Here is a 23,200-nt window from a genome sequence, read left to right on the forward strand (position 1 = left end):
TTCACTGCAAACCAGATGGTTTTTAATTTCATTTTAAACAGAGGCCCGGCAACCATATGTCAGGAGTGCTCTGATTGTGTTTCCTGCTTGGCAGGGGTCTGGATTCAATGGCCCTTGTGGTCTCTTCCAACTCTATTATTCTATGATTCTATGAAATAAGAATCTAACATGAATCTAACATTTCTAATTTCTAAATCATTTGCATAATTACATTTAAGCCAATATATTTATACATTAATATATATAGATTTTTAGAAGAAAGGGAACTTAGTAAAAAAACAGTTTCCAAAAGCAACTTCAGAGAGAAGCCTCTTAGTTTACAGTCCCCCTTTTCCTGCTGAAACAGCTGCTGTTCTAAAAGCAACTTCTTCAATTTACCCTTTGGCTTAAGTCTCTAAGGGGAGGCATAATAATTGTGTTTTTATAGCTTAATTGTATTCTGTAATTTTGTATGGTCAGTGTGACCTTTTGCTCCTAGCCTGTAATTTCCTTTTGCAACCCTGAGGCTCTGTCAGAGGGGCCCTGTTTAAGATGAGCACATCTGCCGATGCACTCACTGCCTGGCATGAGAGATGCTGCCTGGCATGGGAGATACAGATATTTTAAAATATATTTTAAGCTCATTTTAAGAATACAGGTATCTGATCAAAATATAAGCCTTGATTAAAATGCAGACTATGAACAGATGCCTCATCAGGTTACAGACTCTGCTAACCCAGAAATATTACCTCAGGTTAAGAATTTTGCTTCAGGATGAGAACAGAAATCTTGAGGTGGCGGCGCGGCGGCAGCAGGAGGCCCTATTAGCTAAAGTGTTGCTTCAGGTTAAGAACAGTTTCAGCTTAAGAACGGACCTCTAGAACGAATTAAGTATTTAACCCGAGGTACCACTGTACTAGTTAGTAGTGAATCATGAAAAGACTGCATCTTAGCAGTTACCAGTTAACACTCCTAGCAGCAACCGACCAACCAACCAACTGACAAAACTGCCTGCCACATAGAGGCAGTTAGTTCTCTCAGAATGTTGGGCTTGACTGACAGCTTTATATCCCACAGGAATGCCAGTACAGAGGGAGCCAGAGTCCGACTCTGGAGAGGAGGGAGTTCAGCCACAGGCAGAGCAGGAGTGAACCTTCTAGAAGCTTCCAGAATCATCTAACGCTTTCCAGTTTATCCCCTCAGACTATAGAGCTGAATTCCATGTTAGGAAAAGGCTCATTCTATATCTGGAAACACTATTGCTTGGACTTATCAATCAATGCATTGAGTTCCAAAACATGGATGTGTACCGATAAATAAAAAAAGCAGCCATATTTACCTGAAGGAAATCTACTTTGCATTTTGTACTGGGAGCTAATTCTTGTCAGTGGCTTCTCAGAACAGTCACATGACTGAAGGAACTAGCCTGAAAACTAGCTTGAGGACCTGAACGGACTCCAATGTTTATTTTGCTACATTCACAGTGGGTGCCAAGATGTTTGGAAACCAAGGCGCAGCTTCCGATTGGCTTTGATTGCACAGGCGCACTGGAAACAATAGTGAAAGCCGCATTGGCTGTCCGGCTTCCAAAAAAAGTCCAAAAACCGGAAGGCTCAATTCCGGGTTTCGATCGTTTGGGAGCCAAAACGTACAGGTACAAAGGCATTTGAAAACCTTGGTACAACTGTACCATTTTGCTAATGCAAGCACATGAAGTTTTCAAGAAGGATAAAGCATTAGGGGAGATCTGTGAAGGTTCCAGTTCCATTTTGACCCGTTGAAGATGAGTTAATCACGTGTGTCAACTGTTTTAATTGGAAAGTCTTATGATTTGGGGCACCAAGACGACCCCTTCTTGGTGGATACAGCTTTTACCTCTAGAAATAATACTTTAATAAAATAATCATGCGTAATAATACAGTATCAAGAAAACACAGAATATAAAATAAAAATGAGAACAAAAATAAACCAGTAATGCCCCACCCCATGTCACAGTGTCATAGCTAGCACTTTAAGTTGGGTCTGGAAATGAGTGCAGTCAGGCCAGGATTGGTGTAATACGACCAATCAGTCTAGGACTGGCCACTGAGTTCTGCACTAACTGAAGTTTCCAAATTGTTTTCAGAGGCAGCCCTGAGTTGAGTGCCTTGCAGTAATAAAACCTAGAGGTTATGTGAGGTACAGGTAAAGGACCTCTGGACGGTTAAGTCCAGTCAAAGGCAGCTATAGGGTTTGCAACGCCCATCTTGCTTTCAGGCCGAGGGAGCTGGTATTTGTCCACAGACAGCATCTGGATTATGTAGCCAGCGTGACTGGGAACTCTTGATGAAGGGGGGCTGAACTAACCCACTCCTGCTCTGTCTGTGTATGCATTCCTTCATCTCCTGAGTCAGACTCTTCCCAGGTGTTCTATTCAGCCACATCCCTGACAAGTAGGGAGAAGAAGGACCTGAGACTTCTGCAGGTGCTGAAACTTGTGGGTTTTAGTATGGTAGCGAATACAACTTGAAATCTAAAATTCTGGTATTTGGAAGGAATTTGGAGACATTGTTTTGGTGATGTGAGAAAAGAACAAAACTGGCAGTTCTGCGAGAAAAACAAATGGAGGTGGACCAGAAAGCCACAGACAATTTCATGGATTTTTAACGTTCATATTTTATTGACATAATTTCAGTTTTAAAAGAAATAGAGTGATACAGAGAAAAAAGGGGGAAAGAACAAAGCTGTATATAAGAAATATATATTCCACGGCAGATGCAGCTTGTCACGCTGGCCACGTGACCCGGAAGTGTCTGCAGACAGCGCTGGCTCCCGGACTACAGAGTGAGATGAGCGCACAACCCTAGAGTCTGGCAAGACTGGCCCATACAGGCAGGGGTACCTTTACCTTTACCTATATTAATTTATACTGGTCAGATTTGGTACTGTCTAATCAAGTATTCTAGATTGTGATAAACTAGGCTACAAGGCTGTGATGACAGAAGCAACAGCAATAAAATGACTGGAATTATTTCACAAAGTCAATGAGTCTAGTTGCTGGATAAATTAAATCACAATGTTTCTGGAAGCACTCAGATAAGGAACTGTGTTCCAGTCACTGCTGAATATTTATCACAAAACAAGATTCTGTTTAGAAAAAAAACCTTTGCTTACATAATAACTGCAAGGCAGTTTATTACTCCCCAAGAGTAATAAACAAACTTCCATTCTTTCAATGTCGTTCATTAATAAAAGATGTATCCATACATTGACCTAACACTCACCACCATGAAAGTGGTTCAAGGCCCTAATTGCAATTTTCACAATTTGGAGGAATATTACTGAACATCAAAGAAACAAAAGAATAATTATCTTGTTCTACAATAGAGCGAATGGAGTTTAATCAAAGAAAAACCATGAGAGACCTCAATTTGGCCCCACAATTTGGACACCAGAAGTGGTATCAAGCTCTTGAGCATTGATCTAAATGTCCCACAATTCTCTATCCAGAGCCATTCACCTGCTCTGGGCTTCTGATCCACTCACTGTGAGTCGGAAGCTACTTTCAAGTATTGCACATCCATAGTCGTGCTTTCTTCTCAATCAGTCAATGGAATAAATCCAGTTCTCACCTACAGGTCAGTGAGGTCTTCCCCTTTGCTTATGTCTGAAACTGCATGACTCTGTCTGCCCCATCGGCCAATAATAATAATAATAATAATAATAATAATAATAATAATAATAATAATAATTTATTTGTACCCCGCCCATCTGGTGGATACAGCTTTTACCTCTAGAAATAATATTTTAATAAAATAATCATGCATAATAATACAGTATTAAGAAAACACAGAATATAAAATAAAAATGAGAACAAAAATAAATCAATAACCCCCATCCCATGACACAGTGTCATAGCTAGCACTTTAAGTTGGGTCTGGAAGTGACTGCAGTCAGGCCAGGATTGGTGTAATATGACCAAACAGTCTTGAACTGGCCACTGAGTTCTGCACTAACTGAAGTTTCTAAATTGTCTTCAGAGGCAGCCCTGAGGTGAGCGCCTTACAGTAATCTAACCTAGAGGTTGCTTAAGGTACAGGTAAAGGACCCCTGGATGGTTAAGTCCAGTCCAGTGGTGTAGCGTGAGTTGTCAGCACCCGGGGCAATGCAAGTAATTTGCGCCCCCTAACCCGGGGCAAGGCACGTAATTTGCGCCCCCCCTAACCCCTAACTTGCGAGTTGCCGCTGGCGCTGCCGCCCAAACGACGCCGCTTGCCCGGAGGAGGAGGGGGGCAGAGAGGCGAGGAAAATGCAACGGCCCAGCAGCTGCAGCAGCAGCGGCGGAGGCGGGGCTGTGAGGAGGGGCTGCCTGGCGCGTCCTCCGCGGCGAGCACTGAGAGCCGCTGCCTGCCGGGCGCCTTCAGCCGGGCGCCGCGAGACATGCGGCTCTGCTACAGCCTGCGCCCGAGGCTCTTCGGCGACTCCGGAGGCAGCGAGCACGCCCCCCCCAGATGCGGCCCCCCGGTGCGGCCTGCCCCCCTTGCACCCCCCACGCTACGCCACTGGTCCAGTCAAAGGCGGCTATGGGGTTTGCGACGCGCATCTTGCTTTCCGGCTGAGGGAGCTGGTATTTGTCCACAGACAGCATCTGGATTATGTGGCCAGCATGACTAAACTGCTTCTGGTGCAATGGAACATGGTGATGGAAACCAGAGCGCACAAAAACACCGTTTACCTTCCTACCTAACTCATCATGAACACCTCCCCTGTTCTCTTATAATGGCAATGGCACACACCTGAGAGGTGCCAGAATTGAGTTCCGGCGAGTTCCAGGTGAAAAAAAGCCCTGTATTCATATACAATGTTTGATGAGTTTATGGTGAAACCGTGCAAATCAACAAGTGTACACTCTTTCACACAAGCACTTGACAGCTTGTACCAGTGTCCATTATAAGTTGTGAACAAATAACCTTCACAGAAGTCTGAGGCCTAATTAGGTAGTTTAACCTCCTGCTTCATTTCAAGTAAAGGGTATTTCATCATGGTACAATACTTGACTAATTGATAATACACCCATAACCACAAATACCCTTTTACCTTGAGTTTCTTGGGTTTCTTTGCAAGGTTACCCTTCCGCTATTCATGCGATCTTCCTGCAGTAAATACCGTATTCTTCCATGTATAAGATGCCCCCCAGGTATAAGACCCCCCTATTTTGGGGGACTAAATTTAATGAAAATAAGGAAGGGTGCCCAAATTTGTTGAGCTTTTTTTAGGGGGAATTGCACATGCGCCATCACCCCAGCAGGGCCATTGCTGGGGGTTGGCAAAGTGGGCAGCCGCTCCCCCTATGCCACTGCGGGGAATGCTCCCTAGAGCGCACGCCTCCCACAGCGGCATGGGGGGGGGGAGTTGTGAGCCTGCCAACCAGCTGGATGGCGGCACACAGCTCCCCCACCCCCACTTATCCATGTATAGGATGACCACAGTTTTTTTACATGATTTTTGAGTAAAATAAACCTTGTCTAATACACGGAAAAATACAGCATATTTATTCCGAGTTTCAGCCTTTGGAGATGTCTGGAGAGCTACAGCTTCTTCCCTGTGCTTCATCTAGACCTTGAGGGTAGGAGGTGACATTTGTTCAGTTGTGTGTGCGTCTATGTGTGTTTGTGCAAATCAAAGATTGGGATCAAGATGAATGCTGAAAAAGCTATGGCATTCTAGTAACATCCCTCCATAAAAGTAAAGAGCCAGTTTTTCAGGTAACAAATGGGAGCTGGGGCAGTCTGATCATTGCAACGACAAGAGAATGTCATTTCCTCATTTGGGAGATCCAATCTTTAGCCTTTCCCAGAAACATTAAGAACATAAAATAAGCCCCACTGGATCAGCCTAAAGGGCCAACTAGTCCAAACTCCTGTTCTTTCTGCTCAGTGAGTTCCTGTGTCTTCCTTTATCTCTGCTCAGGTGCATTTCTCCCCAGAGCCATATAATTTCCCAAGAGGCCAACTGAGGCTGGCCCAGCAGTCTACGCCAGGCATAGGCAAGCTCCAGCCCTCCAGACGTTTGGGACTACAATTCCCATAATCCCTGACCACTGGTCCTGTTAGCTAGGGATGATGGGAGTTGTAGTCCCAAACAACTGGAGGGCCAGAGTTTGCCTATGCCTGGTCTACGCCATTGCTTAGTGATCCAGCTTGAAGAGGAGAAATGTGTGTTTGTTGCTGAAGAGGCATCATGGAGTAACGTTTCCTGAAAAAGGCACCCACATAATTGATTCAGGAGACTACAAGGGAATGCTGAAGTCTTTATACATCACAGTTGGTGGAAGACATGGATGTGCTGAACAGATCGTGGCCAGCAGGTCTCCTCTACTCTTTCCTTCCAACTCCTTTTCTGGTTTGAGTGCGGAAAAAGGAGTGACTAGAGAAAGCAGCAATCAAACCTGTTGCTCCCTATCGGCCCAAGAGATCATTGTTTTCTGAGATAGTATAGCTAGTCGTAGCCACATCATGGACTCATTCTTGAAATGCCACCTGTGGGGATTCTAATCACAGCAGAGAAGGTCAGCATGGGGCAGGGAACCAATTGCACATTGCTTTGGGGTGGGTCTAACTACTCTTTGAGCATAGGTTGGAGGCTCAGAAGTGCTATCCTGGGCTCCCTTTCAAGATCTGCCTTCAGGAAATTTTCATGTTTAACTCGGTGGCAGTAGCAGCTCTTGCCAACATGCACTTCCCAGTTTAGTCATTCATAGTCGGTGAATCAGATATTTACAGCGGCATCTGTCACTCTGCCCTAGCCCACCCACGCTGGACATAGACGGGGCTTTCCCCTCCCGCCTGCAGCAAGGGCTCATGGGACAGATTTTTCCCATGAGCCCATAACACAAAGAAGGTATACTGGGCAAAACCTTGCCCAGCATTGTGCTGCAGTCTATGGGCCACAGAGCCTCTGGGAAAAGGCATCCTGTGCTTACTGGGCACAGAATGGGGCTTAAGAGCATGTCAGCAATTTACGAATGAGTGTGTTTCTGGCTCTCAGGCAGATAATTTGCCTTTCTGCTGTCTTACATCAGTTCTACTATAACGGGGTACACTTGAAATTATGTCTGGCCTGCTGCTAAACAAATAAACAGTGCTAGCCCTCCAAAACTGAAGCCAGTTTTGTGATTTACATGAGTGTTCTGGGAAGCCATTGATGGGAATTAGTGCCCAATACAGAACACATGGTGGATTTCCTTCCAGTAAATATGGTTATGATTGATATGAATCAGTGATTTGGTACTCAGTGCCTTGATTGGTAAGTCCAATCATTTCTGAGACATGACATAAAGTTCCTAACATGAAATTCATCATTTATGGCTGCCATGTGCTGAGTCAACATCTTTATTGAGCTTTCCACCACAACCGCAAGCTCTTGTACCAGATCAACCACCACCAGTTCAGAGCCTAATAGCACACATGTGAAATCAGGATATTTGAATCCAATGTGCATCACTTCACGGTTGCTAATGGTGGGTTGCAATTGCCTTTTTATTGCCCATTCAACCAATTTGGAGTAATCCTTTGGAAGCTCCTTGCAATCAATCTTCCCGGATACATCAGTTTTCTTTGTATACCTTTATTTGTATACATAAGTATACCTGAAGGAGCGTCTCCACCCCCATCGTTCTGCCCAGAAACTGAGGTCCAGTGCCGAGGGCCTTCTGGTGGTTCCCTCATTGTGAGAAGCCAAGTTACAGGGAACCAGACAGAGGGCCTTCTCGGTAGTGGCACCCGCTCTGTGGAAAGCCCTCCCACTGGATGTCAAAGAGAAAAACAACTACCAGACTTTTAGAAGACATCTGAAAGCAGCCGTGTTTAGGGAAGCTTTTAATGTTTAATAGAATATTGTATTTTAATATTTTGTTGGAAGCAGCCCAGAGTGGCTGGGGAAACCCAGCCAGATGGGCGGGGTATAAATATTAAATTCTTATTCTTATTCTTTGGGTAGTGATTTTTTTTTTAAAAAAAAGAAAACCATAGCAGAGAGGTGGAAAAAATCAATGTAATATAGTCACTGTCACGGAAGAAAAATGTAGGTTCTCATCCATCCCTTAATTCCTCCCTTGCCCACCCAGCAACACAGGAGATCTTGTGTATACTTAGATTGAGCTTTCTAAATAACCAAGGACTCGGTTTCATGAATGAAGCCCAGTTTTATTTTAGCAAAGCTGTAAATTCAGGCATGGAAGAAGATAATCCAGAATATGTGCCTGTCACCTTATCAAAGCCTAATTAAAAGCTAGCTGGCTAAAAAGTTTCAACAGAAGCCTGGAGAAGGGAAGAGAGCTATATTTAAACAACTGAAGAGCTGTCACATGGAAGATGCAGCAAGTTTGTTTTCTGCTGCTCCAGAGGGTAGAACCCAAACCAATGGATTCAAAGTACAAGAAAAGAGGTTCTGGTTAATCATTAGGTAGAACTTTCTGGTAGTAAGAGCTATTTGACAGTGGAACAGACTACCTTGTAAGGTGATGGACAGTCCTTCACTGGAGGCTTTTAAACAGAGGTTGGATGGTAATCTGTCACGGATGCTTTAGTTGAGATTCCTTCATTGTCGAAGATGGACTGGATCCTCAGGGTTCTACAGTTCTATTATTCTATTACTCAAAGCATTAAGGGTTTGGCAAACGCTGGTGAACCCTTCAAATATTGAGCTCTCCCAAGCTTTGCTACATTCTGATACAGATTTATGAATATAGTGTCTGTTTCCTCTCCCTCTCCCTCCCCCTCTCTCTCTCTCTGTGTGTGTTTTCTCTCTCCTCTCCTCTCTTCTTTTCTGTTCCTTTTTTCCTCCCTTCCTTCCTTCCTTCCTTCCTTCCTTCCTTCCTTCCTTCCTTCCTTCCTTCCTTCCTTCTTGAACCACCCTGGATAGGCAGGTGGCAGTGGAGGCTGCTTCCCTTGATTTGGAAACTAGTATAATGGAAACTAGCAAGCAAGCTGCAGACTCTTTTGGATCGACACGTTCTGGAGTTTTAAAGAAACACCACTGCCGTTGTTTTAAACACAGAATTAAAGTTGTGTGATGTGCTGTGCAGAATAAAGAGAAACAGGACACATCAGGGTGTAATTTGCATAGCACGCAGGAGGGAGCAGCCAAGATGGGGCCCAGCTTTGTAAATTGCTCTGGGTAGATGAGCTTGAAGAGCAATGGCCAAGGCAAAGCAGGATTCTTTCAGCAGCCTGGCCTGTTCCAATTGCTAGGTTTAAGCATGAGAAATGTAGTGGACAGGGAGACCCTTCTTGCACGTGACCCGGATCCTCTTGATTTTGCTTTTCCCCTTGTACCTGCAGAAGACTCTTCGGAGGCCTTTCCCCCGGGTGCAGATGGTGATCGGGAAGAGGGTCTTGCTGGTCTGGTTCCCATCCAGGATTTTCCCTCTGGAATTGCAGATGGAAGTCAGCTGCTGTTCGCTGGCATGGATGAAGGTGTTGCCTCGCTGGCAGTTCAGGTGTCTCCGTTGCATCATCAGGTTGCAGTAGGTGCTGTCACTCTGCAAGTCAGATTTCGGGTCGTCCTGGTGCCTCTTCAGGAAGTCAGTGTAAGATGTAGCCTGGCTCCATGGGAGAAGGGTGGTGGCCATGACGACGAGCAGGAGAAGAAGGGCCCTACGGTGAGGGCTCCTGGGAGACATGGCAGCGTCCTTTTGTGCTGGGTATCTGCAAAGGCAAGCGATAATAAAGCAACACACATGCTAAGCACTATATGCTAAAGCAGGGGGTGAGGAACATTTTTTGCCTAGTGTGGACCAGATCCTGAGAAACCCCAGCCAAAGCTGGTCACTTTGACAGGTGGGCAGGGCAGCCCAACTGTCAGTCACCTGACAATCCCTTTGCCAGGGAGCTCCTTTGCTATCTGCCCCACAATGGATGGGGCACTACTTGTGGGGGGAATGGCAGGGCCTTTTTGGCTGTGGAATTTTCCATTGGAAAGATTTCCCCTGCAAGATTTGTTTTTAAAATAGTGTTTTATATTCCATTGTGATCCTTGCCTGACAATAATATACCCATTTTTGGTCTGTCTTTGTGCATCTGTGACTGTTTGGAGAGTGGCAGGTTGTTCCTTTTAAACTTGTGAATTCCAGAAAAGAGATCACAGACATTATATTTTCTGTCAAGGTATTTTTCCACTGAGGATGACAGGAGTGTCCCAAGAAGTCTGTGTGACCATTATGATCACCACATTGAACTGTCACCAAGCTGTTGTCATCTTGTGTGTCTCCTAAACCTACAGTATACTAGCTGACTCGTTTGTATAAAATGTTATTTTGTCGAAAGGCTGTGGGATGGAGGTTCCCCATCAGTGCACTAAAGGAAGTTGCCTTAGACTAAACGAGACCATCAGTCCATCTAGTTCAGTTCTGTCCACACTGACTAGTAACTGAACTCCAGTGCTTCAGGCAGGAGACTAAGCACAGTTCCTTGAAGCACATGCTCTTGCATTGAGCTATGGCTCATGCTAGAAAGACAGGAAGGGGATGAGCCGAGGCTGCAGAGTGGGCATCCTAACCCCATCCTGGCAAATGTCATATTGTCGCTGCTGAGAGACCACTGCTGCCATGTCCCTCTCACCCCATTGCTGTCTCTATCATCCCTCTCCATTTCCAATCCCCTCAAAGCACAGCAGAAACATGGACTATTTACTCCTAACTAAATTGCTGGTGAATTTTATTTATTTTATTTATTTTATTTTATTTTATTAACCTACAAATTGCTGTGGAAATGTGGAGAACTAAATTTAAGGTTAAAAAAATAAGAAAGTGAGAGAAGCAATACTGACAGATCCATCCATCTTTACCTCTTAACATTCGTTCACTGCCCTTTCATAGTCACAGTTATAGTGCCTAAACTTGCAGTATTCTTCCCCCTAAACTTGCAGTATTCTTGTGGGTCCCTTGAGGATCCTGGTGATTCGGAATATGAATGCCTGCATAAGCGTTGCTAGTTTTATTCCTGGCAGGAACACCGAACCTTTAATGTGTGGAAATTTAGCAGGTGACAAGCTTCCTTGCGTGGAGATAATGTGCTGGAAAGAACTTGACTTACTAGATTTTGGCAGGTCGTGCTGTGAAGAAATGAATTTTCCAGCAATAAAAAGATGAGCATACTAAACCAGAAGGGCTACCTTTTTAGGGACTGAGTAATTCATACAAAACAATATTTGCATCTAGTGACAAGTGAGCTTCCACAGGCTCAGTTCAGAGTGACTGAGGTGATTAAGCAGGACTATTTCTGTGAAAACATTAGGAAATAGCTTGGCTTAATCCAAGGCAAGCCAAATCAGCTCAGACCTTTTAATGTCCCTATTTTATATTTCAAACCAGATGACTCGAGTCCTTTGACATCTTCAGTTGTGTTTCACCTCTGAGCACTACTCATGGGCAGAAACCAGGAGTTCTGGCTAGAGGGACACATGTACATCTAAATCTAAAGGGCTTTCTCAGTCACACAGACTCATCCATTCCATTCCTAAACTCCATGCATCACTGATGGTTGTAGCCTTCTGGGGAAACGAGGCACGATCCATTACTGCAAACTTACCCAACCTGTCAAGCGTCTCCCTTTTTGGCTTCCTCCTAGATGAATGAATGCAGCTGTCAACAGGGCTGAGGACTCCAGCAGGAACAACCTTCCTCTTCTCAGAGTTCCTGTTATATAGAGCTTGCAAGCCTGTTGTCATATGAAGAAGTTTAAGCTGTCCTATGAGTTCCCTGTTTAAGTAATCCTGCACATAGCAACTTTCTGGCAGAAGGTTGCTGAGTTATATAGCATGAAATTAGGTGGACAACCTACACCGCCATCTTTGGAAACGAATGTGTTCAGCCCTTCTTCATTATGATCAGTGCCTGACTTCAGGCAATCACCATCAGGATTTAGACCCAGGATCTGTTTTCCTGGGAAGCCCATAAGCATGACTAAAATGCTTCTGGCACAATGGAACACCATGACAGAAACCAGAGCACATAAAAATGCCATTTACCTTCCCACTGCATTGGTACATATTTATCTACTTGCACTGGTGTGCTTTCAAACTGCTATGTTGGCACACGGGTGGCGCTGTGGTCTAAACCACTGAGCCTCTTGGGCTTGCCGATCAGAGGGTTGGCGGTTTGAATCCCTGTGATGGGGTGAGCTCCTGTTGCTCTGTCCCAGCTCCTGCCAACATAGCAGTTTGAAACCTAGCTGGCCACATGACCTGTAAAGCTGTCTGTGGACAAACGCCGGCTCCCTTGGCCTGAAAGTGAGATGAGCACTGCAACCCCATAGCTGCCTTTGATGGGGCTTAACCATCCAGGGGTCCTTTACCTTTTTTTCTTTTTTTTAAGGTTGTATAGTTACTTATCTCCTTGGCTCAGGGGTCGTATAACTCCATATTCTCTGATGAAAATAGAGACATCCCAAAGAAAATTGGGACATTCTGGGGTCAAATCTGAAAATAGGGACATTTCGAGGGTCTGCAAGCCTATGTGTAAACATGAAAAAGAAATGATATAAAGGTTGGGTGTTGCCTTACTGTGCAAGGTAAAAAAGGTAAAAGGTAAAGGACCCCTGGACGGATAGGTTCAGTCAAAGACAACTATGGGGTTGCGGCGCTCATCTTGCTTTCAGGCCAAGGGAGTCGGTGCTTGTCCACAGACAGCTTCCCAGGTCATGTGACCAGCATGACTAAACTGCTACTGGTGCACGGAGAACTGTGGCAAGTGCCAGAGTGCACAGAAACACCGTTTACCTTCCTGCCACAGTGGTACCTATTTATCTACTTGCACTGGCGTGCTTTCAAACTGCTAGGTTGGCAGAAGCTGGGACAGAGCAACGGGAGCTCACCCCATCACACCGATTCGAACTGCCAACCTTCCAATCAGCAAGCCCAAGAGGCTTAGTGGTTTAGACCACAGCGCCACCCACATCCAACCGTGCAAGGTAGCATTCTGTGGGTGGGGGAGAAGATGAGAGAGGAGTGTTGGAGGCTGCCTTGCTGTTGTGCATGGCAACATTAGCTGAGGGAGGGAGGCAGAAAGCAACCTCAGTGCCATGCCATGGCAGCTGCTGTGGCAGTGTAGCAGCCTCGGTAACTGGCAGGTGCAGTGGCAGGATTTGCTGCTCCTAGACTCTACTGGGATCCTGCCACCTGAGGCAACCACCTCAGGCTGCCATCCCTGATGTTAATCTCCCCTTACTGTGCCCCTGATCTAATTCTACCTGCACACAGTTGCTGCTTCTTTTAAAAGAAAGACAAAGGTGTGGTGAATTGGTTAGAGTTTCAGACTAGGATGTGGGAAGCCAAAATTCAGAAGTTAGACTGGCCATGCTTTTCTCCTCATTTCATCCCCACAAAATGTTCCACAGCTGAATTTCTTCCAGTCACAAAGTTTAAAACTGGAGCAGCTACTGCTAGAGGTGGTGCTTGTAGCACTTGGCATTTGGCAGAAGTACAAATTGACTTTCTTTGGGCCCAATACCACACGGAGCAGGGGAAGCTAATAACGTATTGGCCTGAATATAAGCCTCACTATTTCCCCAAATTCTGACCATAAAAAGTTCAAGTGTGGCTTATATTCGCGACCTTACGGTATGCAGCCAGGAGCGTGGGGCAAACAGTGCTAGGAGAGTGGCAAAGTGACGCCCGCCCCATGCGTAGTCCCCCATCCTCTCCCCCAAGGCCGGAAGGGGGAGAGCGAGGAAGGGGAATATGCTGTCAGCAATGCGGATCCCAGCCCCCACCCCAGTATGCAGCCAGGAGCAGCGGCTTATATTTGCATATTTTTTTCTCTTTTTTTCTCTCCCTCCTCCAATTTTAAAGTTGCGACTTTTATTCAGGTGCAGCTTATACTCGGGCCAATACGGTATAATATAATATAATGCTGTTGAATGGGGTGGGTGAAGACAGTCTGGGTTTCTTCAACAGATCAAGGCTCTTGTTGGAACAAGCTTCCAAAAAAGGAGATGCACCAACTTGCCTCCAGTTTCCCGATCTTTCCTGTTGAGCAAATGGCCATGATCTCCTTGGTCCTGCAATCGTGTTTTGTAACTGTCTTCTGTATGTGCTTCCAAACCACCAACTGACTAATAGATTGAGACACACATGTAGAGGGGATAATAACCTCAAAGACCTGTTACCACAGCACAGGAGAGGGGGCCTCATCCTGTAATGTTTCACCAGGGGAATTTCACAAACAAGGACAGAGATGGGGTGGCCTTATTTGTTGTATATGTCTATTTGAGCTTTTATGGCCCACCTTTCTAGGATTACATTTATTTATTTATTTTATCTAACAAAAAAGAAACTTTTTTGAAAACTGCTTTGTGGTTTTTTCTACAATCAAGTGGCGTGTCAATTTTATGAAATAAATAAATAAAATTCACAGACAGCCTACAGAGAGAGAGAGAGAGAGAGAAAGAGAGAGAGAGCTCTCTGAACAGTTTACATAAAATAATATACTATTTTATACTTAAAGCTGCTGTGGAACGGTGGGTTATTAAGTGGTCAATCAATTTTGGCATTTTCTTACACATACCAATATAAAGTAGACCTGCCTACGATCAATGGTGTAGAGTTCCAGAAAATACATAGGTGCTTCCACATTAAAAGCACCCAAACCTTGCAAATGTGAAATGAACTTTATGTGGCACTTCTAAATGTATCAGTTCTAAATGTAGCAGGCAGCAGACCAGGAGGCTTCTCCAGCTCTTAATCGGTTGCCAAACATAAATGACGAGCTAGAAAAAAACCACAGCATGGTATACAAGCTTTTCGGTGACACAGTGCTCTTCTACTGGCTAGGAATTAAGGAAACAAAATGGCTCCAGGGAGGCAAGGCATTTTTTTCTGGTGGAGTGCATGCTTTCAAGTTGCCCATGCAAACTTCACTTGACTAGAAATGCGACAGAAGTTCAATTCTGTACTCATTTAAAGACAAATCTATCAAGGTCCTTTGACTTTACATGGCTGCCGAAATGGGTGTGGGAGCAACCAGGTTGGATGTAGGGCTGTTGACTTTTCAGCCAGGTGTTATAGCGATGCCTGCAAAAGTTGCTTGTTCTATAGATATTTGCATGTGAACTGTTTCTCCCCAGACCATATAACACTCCATGTGCAGATTTGGGGTTTTGTTTAAAAGCTGAAAGAGCAGGTAAGTCCATTTCCACTCAGCATCCTCGGATCCTACCATGTCCAATTAGCAATATTTCATGGATGAGAGCCAAAGTAGTAATACACTGAGAAGAAATAGAAAAGGCTTGGAAAGGAGGAAGCAGGTAAGGTTGCTGCTGCTGATTCAGTCAGAGTGAATTTATACCTCACTTTACAGTCCTAATGACACCTACATGCCTAGATGGTACAAACAAACCCTCTCTGTTTTGTTTCCCGGGGTAATTTACAAGCTGACAGCCCCTCTGGAATGAAGAATCCCATCAGATCAATCATGTCCAAACAGCGCCTCTTCCTAGCAGCCTTCCTCCCATTTCTCTTCCAACTTCCTCCAACAACATCTAAGCCAATGTCATTGGTTCCACAGCTCAATCTGCAAGAAGCAGGACACTTTTGTGCCTGGCCATTATGGTACTTCATTGGCTAGGGAGTTGACATTGGTACCCTGAAGAGAAAAGGAGCATTTGTGGTGGACACCAGCCAATGGCAGCACCCAGACGGGACGTGCAAACTCTGCCAGAATCCCTTGAGGAAGGGTCAGCTGCAGAAACTCCTTTTAGCTGGCATGGACTGGCAAGTACTTCATACATATCATCAGGGTGTCAGCAGTTCCATTGAGAATTTGGATATGGATGTCGCAAATTCAATGGCCAAGGAGGTGAAGAACAACAACTGGAAAGTAGGTTTGGAATTGGATAGGGTGGTGGACAAAACAGGGATGAAGCTGCCCAAGGCCCGGGTAGCCCTTGCAGGATCTCACTCCCAGATGACTATTTTTGCACATGAGAAATCTCAGGAGGACACTTATAGTTTTGTGAGGCAAGAGGTCTTCTGCGAATACTACAGGTGAGCAATATTAGCCCTCTACAGCCACAAGTGGCCACTCAGAGAAAGTAATGAGACGAGTACCCTTAATAGAGACATCCTTGTTCTTTGCAGCACAGTATATTATAAAGTCACCAGCATTTGGCAGAGAGAAATAGATAAGCATGCTTTAGGTGACGTGTAAAGTATTGTGTGCTTCCCCTTTTCTGAGTTGCAGGAAATTCAGGGAGGCCTTTACAAATGGAGGGAGCATATTTCAGAAGACAAAGAGCTGTGTACATACCATAGATTTAAAGCACATGATTTAAAGCGAATAATTCTGGGAGCTGTAGTTTACCCTACACAAAGCTATAATTCCCAGCACTCTTAATAAACTATAATTCCCAGGATTCTTCAGAACAAAACCCTGTATAAGCAAAGATATGTTTTTGTTCTCCAGTGGCAAGACTGAAGCACATAATAGTTTCAGAGCAAGTTATTTCAAGGCAGGCAACTGTTTCACAAAACAGAGACACTGCTTGCTCAGGATTCGAAAATATTAAAAGGATGTTCTTGGCAAATAAATTGATGGAATGTTCCACCCCCAAAATGCAGACCCCCTTGATATTAAAATTGGGTCTAATTTTATTCTACAAAGTTTCAGTGTCGATTGCAAATGCAACAAGGGAGAGCCCTCCTTCATTCCTCTCTTAAGGTGTAGCCTCAGAGAAGACAACCCATTCATCACTATCATTGCCAACAACCTCATGTATAGTGCAAAAATCATTTTCCAAATGCCATGTATTTAAACAACATTTTTAAAAATGCCCACAAAACACCATTAAAAGTTTTGTCTGTGTCTAGAGATACCACATTTTTCTGAAGTCACAGTATATCGTACTGAATGCCCTTTGGATCAAGTCAGCAATATTCCATTTGGGAATAAAGCCTGTCTGATCTAAGCAATAAATGCATTTAACATGCACAGTGTAATTGGCAGGAACAATTTGCTGGCCGCATCCCTGACCATATATCTGAAGGAGCGTCTCTACCCCCATCGTTCAGATTCTGCGGTCCAGCACCGAGGGCCTTCTGGCAGTTCCCTCACTGCGAGAAGCCAAGTTACAGGGAACCAGGCAGAGGGCCTTCTCAGTAGTGGCACCCACCCTGCGGAACACCCTCCCACCAGATGTCAAAGAAAACAACAACTACCAGACTTTTAGAAGACATCTGAAGGCAGCCTTGTTTAGGGAAGCTTTTTATGTTTGATGTATTACAGTATTTTAATATTTTTTTGGAAGCCACCCAGAGTGGTTAGGGAAGCCCAGCCAGATGGGCGGGGTATAAATAATAATAAATTATTATTATTATTATTATTATTATTATTATTATTATTATTATTATTATTATTATTAGCTGTGCTGATGGGAGTCCAGTGACTTCTCTTCCCTCACACGAATGGAAGCCTGTGGGTGTGTGTCGTGTGGGCAACACTATAAACTTTGTTTATAGCACTATAAACAGCGGGTGGCGCTGTGCTCTAAACCACTGAGCCTCTTGGGCTTGCCAATCGGAAGGTCTGCAGTTCGAATCCCTGCAACGGGGTGAGTTCCCGTTGTTTTGCCCCAGCTCCTGCCAGCCTAGCAGTTCGAAAGCACATTAAAGTGCAAGTAGATAAATAGGTACCACTCTGGTGGGAAGGTAAATGGTGTTTCCGTGAACTCTGGCTCCCGTCAAAAATTTATTGATTAAAATAAATCTACATTGAAATGCTGACGAATTTTCATGAGATGAAAAAGGCTAAGAAATGTGGGGAACGACATTAAAGAAGGAGAGAATGAGAACTGAAAGAACAAAAATTGACAGATCCTTGCTTCCTTAGTTGAAACAGAGTAAAAACGGGTTTGTTATGTAAGTGTGTGTGTGAGAGAGAGAGAGAGCGAGAGAGCGTCAAAAAAGCAATATGATAGCCAGAAGGGAGAGGCATGGTTTATATAAAACCCAGTCTGGCACAATCCATGGATTTCTTCCTAGGAAAAAGTTATGAAACTTTTGGCAAGCTTTTCATTGGCTCAAAAGCACAACAGAGTGGTAAATCATCAGCTTGATCTGTGTGGAGCTGAATCCAATACGGTCCCCCTGGAAAAAGTGAGTCCTTTTTGCATTCCTTTCTCTCCTTCCCTCTGCTGTTTTGTATTTTCCTCATTATCTAAAGGAACCTGATTTGCATCTTCCATTGTCGTGTGGACCAGTTCTTGGATTCCTGTCTCCTGCCACACCCAGTTGCTGCTGTTTTCTTTCCTAACTGGTGAAAGAGAAAATGGAGGGTGAGACTGCCATTAGGATTCCAGGAACAGCACTAACTTTTAACCCCTCTGCCTATTTTCATCAGAGCACCAGGAATACCATGTGATTCGATTTAAATACACCGTGTAGCAAGTAGACCAAAGCTGATCCCACTGTTTTCTAGTTTTCCTGCAATGGACTTCAAATTCACATTCCTAACCTACAGAAACGGGTGTGGGTCAGGCATGGAGCAACCAGGATGGCGGTAGGGCTGCCAATTTTTCAACCAGCTGCTGCAGCTGTGCCTGTAAGAAATATTTGCACGTGAACTGTTTAACCCCATGCCTAAAAACACTTCATATGCAGATTTTGGCTTTTGTTCAGATGTTGAAAGAGCAGATCAATCCATTTCCACTCACCAGCCTGTCATCCTGCCCGGTCCAATTAGCAATCCTTATGCGGTGATATGCAAAACATAATTTTGGTTGCCTCCAGAATGTCAGCACAATTAAATTCATACAAGGCACACTGCAACCATAGTGCTGCAAATCTACTTCAGACACAATAATGGACTTTATGGGAAGTTGTGAATTAGGGTGGATTCAGGAGGAATGCTCTTTGCCATATAACCCCCTCCAAATAAATCAGAACAAATGCTCAGTAAAGTTTAGGCATAGTGTTCCCATTACCACCTTAGAGAACAGTGAAGTTATTTTTTTCACTACTACATTTCACAGTTCTGCCACCTTCTCCTTGATGTTCACATAGGCTGTTCATTTCTGTTTCTGTACTAACCAGGGTGTATTGATGGGGGTAGGGAGCGGGTGGCGCTATGCTCTAAACCACGGGGCCTCTTGGGCTTGCTGATTGGAAGGTCGGCATTTCAAATCCATGCGATGTGAGCTCCCTTTACTCTGTCCCAGCTCCTGCCAACCTAGCAGTTCGAAAGCATGCCAGTGCAAGTAGATAAATAGGTACCACTGCGGCGGGAAGGTAAACGGCGTTTCCATGCGCTCTGGTTACTGTCATGGTGTCCCGTTGTGCCAGAAGGGGTTTAGTCCTGCTGGCCACATGACCCGGAAGGCTGTCTGTGGGCAAACGCTGGCCCCGTCGGCCTAAAGTGAGATGAGCAACCCCATAGTCATCTTAACCGTCCAGGGCTCCTTTACCTTTACCTTTTTTATTATTGATGGGGGTGAGGGATGTGATTCCCTTGGCAAACATGTTCACATTTTTGCTAGAGAAAAATTAGGAGTGACTTAAGGACTCCTTTTGGCATGAAGCTGGGTTGAGAAACAACACCTCAATTTATAACAAAGTGCAGGATACACAATGCATTTTGGGTAATGTCCTGTGAAAACACAATAAAAACATGACACTGATAATACAGTGAATGCAGTGATTGGGAACGTGGCCACAGTCTTGGTCTAAGCATTGTGCCAGCGAATCAGGATGGATTCTCAATAAACAGCTCATCTGGAAGAGCCCATGGTGTGAGACCCCTATTCATATCTGAAACTCAGGGCTGCCATTGCAGCACCAGACTCCTTCCTCCTGCATCACATGCCCATCCTCCTCTGAATCACCTATAGCCTTACTGCAGGGGGAAGGGAAATGACGTGTTCAGCTATCAAAGCAGTACCCCTCTCTTCTCCATGTCTATGTCCGATTTATATGAATGCTTATTAGAATTTGCACAGCACATCTGTTCTGGGCACAGAGGGAGAGGTTGTGTTCACTGTGCAAATTCCAGGTTAGCAATTCTGTCACCGCACTGCCCTCTCGTGGCAAAAATAAGGACACACAAATTGTTCTACTAAAAACTGTGTATACTGTATCCGCTGCGCTTGTGGGCTGTTATATGTAGGCAGTACCACTCGTGCAATTAGGACCAGAATCTCTGAGCATAGGTCCAAAATACATAACATATGTTTAGACGCCCCATTTTTTTTAATCTTGTGGACCTTTAAAAAACAACCTTTTAGAACTGTAGATATACGAAGAGCCTTGTTACAGAAAGAGTATAAATTAATATTTCAATTAGGAACCTTATATGCAAAGGGTTTGAATACTGAATTCGATCTAGAATGCTATGTATGAGTGTACTGTTGTTTGGTTGTAACAGAAAAGTGATGCTGCAGCTTTAACCATGTAATCATGTGATGATTGAGTCTATACTCCTGTATTGTATTTAACTGCTTGTTATGAGTCTGAACACTAGTTGTGCCTGTGAATACTTTCTTTATCCTGAGCAAACCGTTTTGTATGATTGGGTAAGGTATAGTATAAGACTGATCTTTTCTAATTTTTATGGTTTATCACACATTGTAATTGGAGTGCTATTTTGTATCATGCAGCTTTTTGGACTGATGAAGCGTGTAGCAAAACCTGTAATAAATCCGGAGAACAGGTCTCTTTTTGCCCACTTGTGTTATTCTCACCAGGGTGGTGGCTTTGATTTGCCTTCCCGTGATTGATCCATGTACCCGGCTTTGTGTTTCCAACTCAAGACCCATTGAAGAACATCTCATCCAGCTCAATCTTTGAAAAACAGCTTTGAAAAACTTTTTCATATTCTCCAGAGTGCTACCCTTGCCGTTGTGGCAGTATGGGGTTGCCGTTCTGTGATTGGACTTACGCTACTTGTTGAATGGTTCATTTATCCAGTCCGTATAACGTTTAGTGTACATGTAATTTGTTAAGATAGAGTTGTACACTTATCCACTCCATTTTTACATTATCTCCAGGCTTTGTCTTGCACATGGCACCTTAGTATGTTTGTTTCTTGAATGGTTATAAGTCTATCTCTATTCTAGCTATTATAGTAAATTTGGTTTTCTGCTTATAAGCCAGTTTGTGGTGTTGTTGTTGTTTTGTTGTTTCTTTATCTGCTGCCATAACTTATTTTATGCATTATAATATGTATTATGTATTATAATATGCATTATAATTTATATTACAATCCTAGGTGCTAGGAAGAATGAGGCTGTCCGAAGACATCTGTTGCCTATTCCTTGCAGTCCTGCTGGTTGATCTACTCCCTGAGTCATCCTGCGGCAACAACCCCCGCTATGAGAAGTTCCTGAACCAGCACCGAGACGAGCCCAGGAGCCGCTTCCACGGCCGATACTGCAACACCCTCATGGGCAGCCGTGGCCTGACCAAACCCGAGTGCAAGGAGGTGAACACTTTCATCCACGGCTCCAAGCGGCAGATCCGGGCCGTGTGTGCCGAAGGAGGGCTTCCCTCGGGGGAGCTGCGGAAGAGCCGGCAGCACTTCAGAGTCACCACTTGCACGCTCCGGGGGGGCTCCACTCGCCCACCGTGCGAATACAAGGAGAACATTTCGCCCAGGTACATCGTCATTGGCTGCGAAGGCGGCTGGCCGGTGCACTACGACGAAAGCCAGATTGTGACCTCTCTTTGAAGCACCATTGGTAGACCTGAAGGAATCTCTCTTCCCTGTGTATTCATCAAATTCTGTATCCCAGTATCCCAGTCAAAACAAAGCCCAAGTACATGAAATAGCTGTGTTCACATTAATCCATTGAAACCTCCCCTTGCCTCGACTTTTCCTTCCCTCTTTATTTCTCACCTTCCCCATTCTCAAATAGATTGTAAGCTCACTGGGGCAAGGAGTCGCCTTTAATGTTTGTTGCTCTGCAAAGCGCTGTGTATACGGATGACACTGTTTCAACGCTAATATTGTCATTGTTAATCATGGCCACCACCATGGGATCAAGATTGAATCATATGTAGATTAGGCCCACTGAAATCAATAGGGCTTCACTGAGTCATCACTGGTATTCCAAACAGTAAGGAGACTACCCTAAATATGAATGAGACTGAATCTGTTCCAACAAGTTTACACAGTGGTACCTTGGTTTTTGAATGTCTCCGTTGGTGAACATTTCGATTTTCGAAATGCTTCAGTTTTCGGATATGCCTTGGAAGTCGAACATGCAACACAGCTTCCACTGAATGCAAGATCCTGTGGCCTAGCTGTCAGCTATTGAGTTTTTGGTTTTTGAACGTTTCAGAACTCAAACCGTCTTCCGGAACAGATGACGTTCGAAAACCGAGGTACCACTGTAATATCATTTTACAGAAATAAGTGACAATGTGCTGGAATATACTGTATTCAGCACATGTGATTGGGAAGTATCCTGGCAGCGCTACGAGTTACCATGACATTATTGAATCGTATCGCTTTGAAGAATTTCTTGCTGCTGTTTGCTTTATTTCTGTGCTTTTGTGTTTGGTGTTATAATGATTGTGATGTTTTATTTTCAACGCTGTTGTGATTATTGTGAGCCACTGCTCACTATATATATATGCTACACATATATTGGCTGCACATGTAAAAAGAAAAGTAAGGACTATATAAATACACATTAAAAACCTTACAAACCTTTTTTATTCATTATCTTTAAATTAGAAGTGAATAAAACATTGCATATGAACAAATTAAAGGCTCTCAAGTTTGTTTCTTAATCATTCATTTTGTGGCATATATTTTCACCCAGATCTAGTTTGTCTTAGTTGATGGCATTCAGGACAGGCATCAGTCAGGTTTCCAGTCACAGAAATCTGCTATCATCAAATCCACTTTTTCTGTGCTGGAGAACTCTCGATCTTCTTCCCATCTTTCAATGTTCTTAAACACTCCTGCTCCCTCTCGGATTTAGGCATACTAGTTTAGGAAATCTTAATTTAAACATTTTTCCATAACCAGGCTTTAGGCGGATTAACATTCTATGTCCTTTTAAATGTGTTTGTGGTAAGGGGGTTTATTGTTTTGTTTTGTTTGTTTTATTATACATTTTGTGTTCTCATTTTGTATCTTTATGTTGTAAACCGCCCTGCGATCTTCAGATGAAGGGCGGTATACAAATAATAGTAATAATAATAATAATAATAATAATAATAATAATGATGATGATGATGATGATGATGA

General features: G+C 44.0%; 1 protein-coding gene and 1 pseudogene across 2 annotated transcripts; one reads left to right on the top strand and one right to left on the bottom strand.

The window, feature by feature from the left end:
• Positions 1–8,165: 8,165 nt before the first annotated feature.
• LOC308570914 (ribonuclease pseudogene) lies at positions 8,166–11,947 on the bottom strand (annotated as a pseudogene). The gene is made up of 2 exons (XR_014013400.1): positions 11,547–11,947; positions 8,166–9,665 (listed from the first exon to the last, which is right to left on the bottom strand). The product of XR_014013400.1 is annotated as a ribonuclease pseudogene (transcript).
• A 5,965-nt stretch (positions 11,948–17,912) lies between these two features.
• On the top strand, positions 17,913–22,715 carry LOC308571516 (ribonuclease-like). The gene is made up of 2 exons (XM_081167067.1): positions 17,913–18,105; positions 21,212–22,715. The coding sequence occupies exons 1-2, from the start codon at positions 18,001–18,003 to the stop codon at positions 21,668–21,670; spliced, it is 564 nt and encodes a 187-aa protein (XP_081023193.1). The 5' UTR covers positions 17,913–18,000; the 3' UTR covers positions 21,671–22,715.
• Positions 22,716–23,200: the final 485 nt, after the last annotated feature.

This window comes from Podarcis bocagei (genome assembly GCF_964188305.1).
Source record: "Podarcis bocagei genome assembly, chromosome: 13".
Classification (NCBI taxonomy): Eukaryota; Metazoa; Chordata; class Lepidosauria; order Squamata; family Lacertidae; genus Podarcis; species Podarcis bocagei.

Excerpts from the sequence above, each read along its gene's own strand:
- LOC308571516 (XM_081167067.1), top strand. The coding sequence starts at position 18,001 with ATGAAACTTTTGGCAAGCTTTTCATTGGCTCAAAAGCACAACAGAGTG. Across the intron at positions 18,106-21,211 it reads ATACGGTCCCCCTGGAAAAA|GTGCTAGGAAGAATGAGGCT; the intron begins GTGAGTCCTTTT and ends TTACAATCCTAG.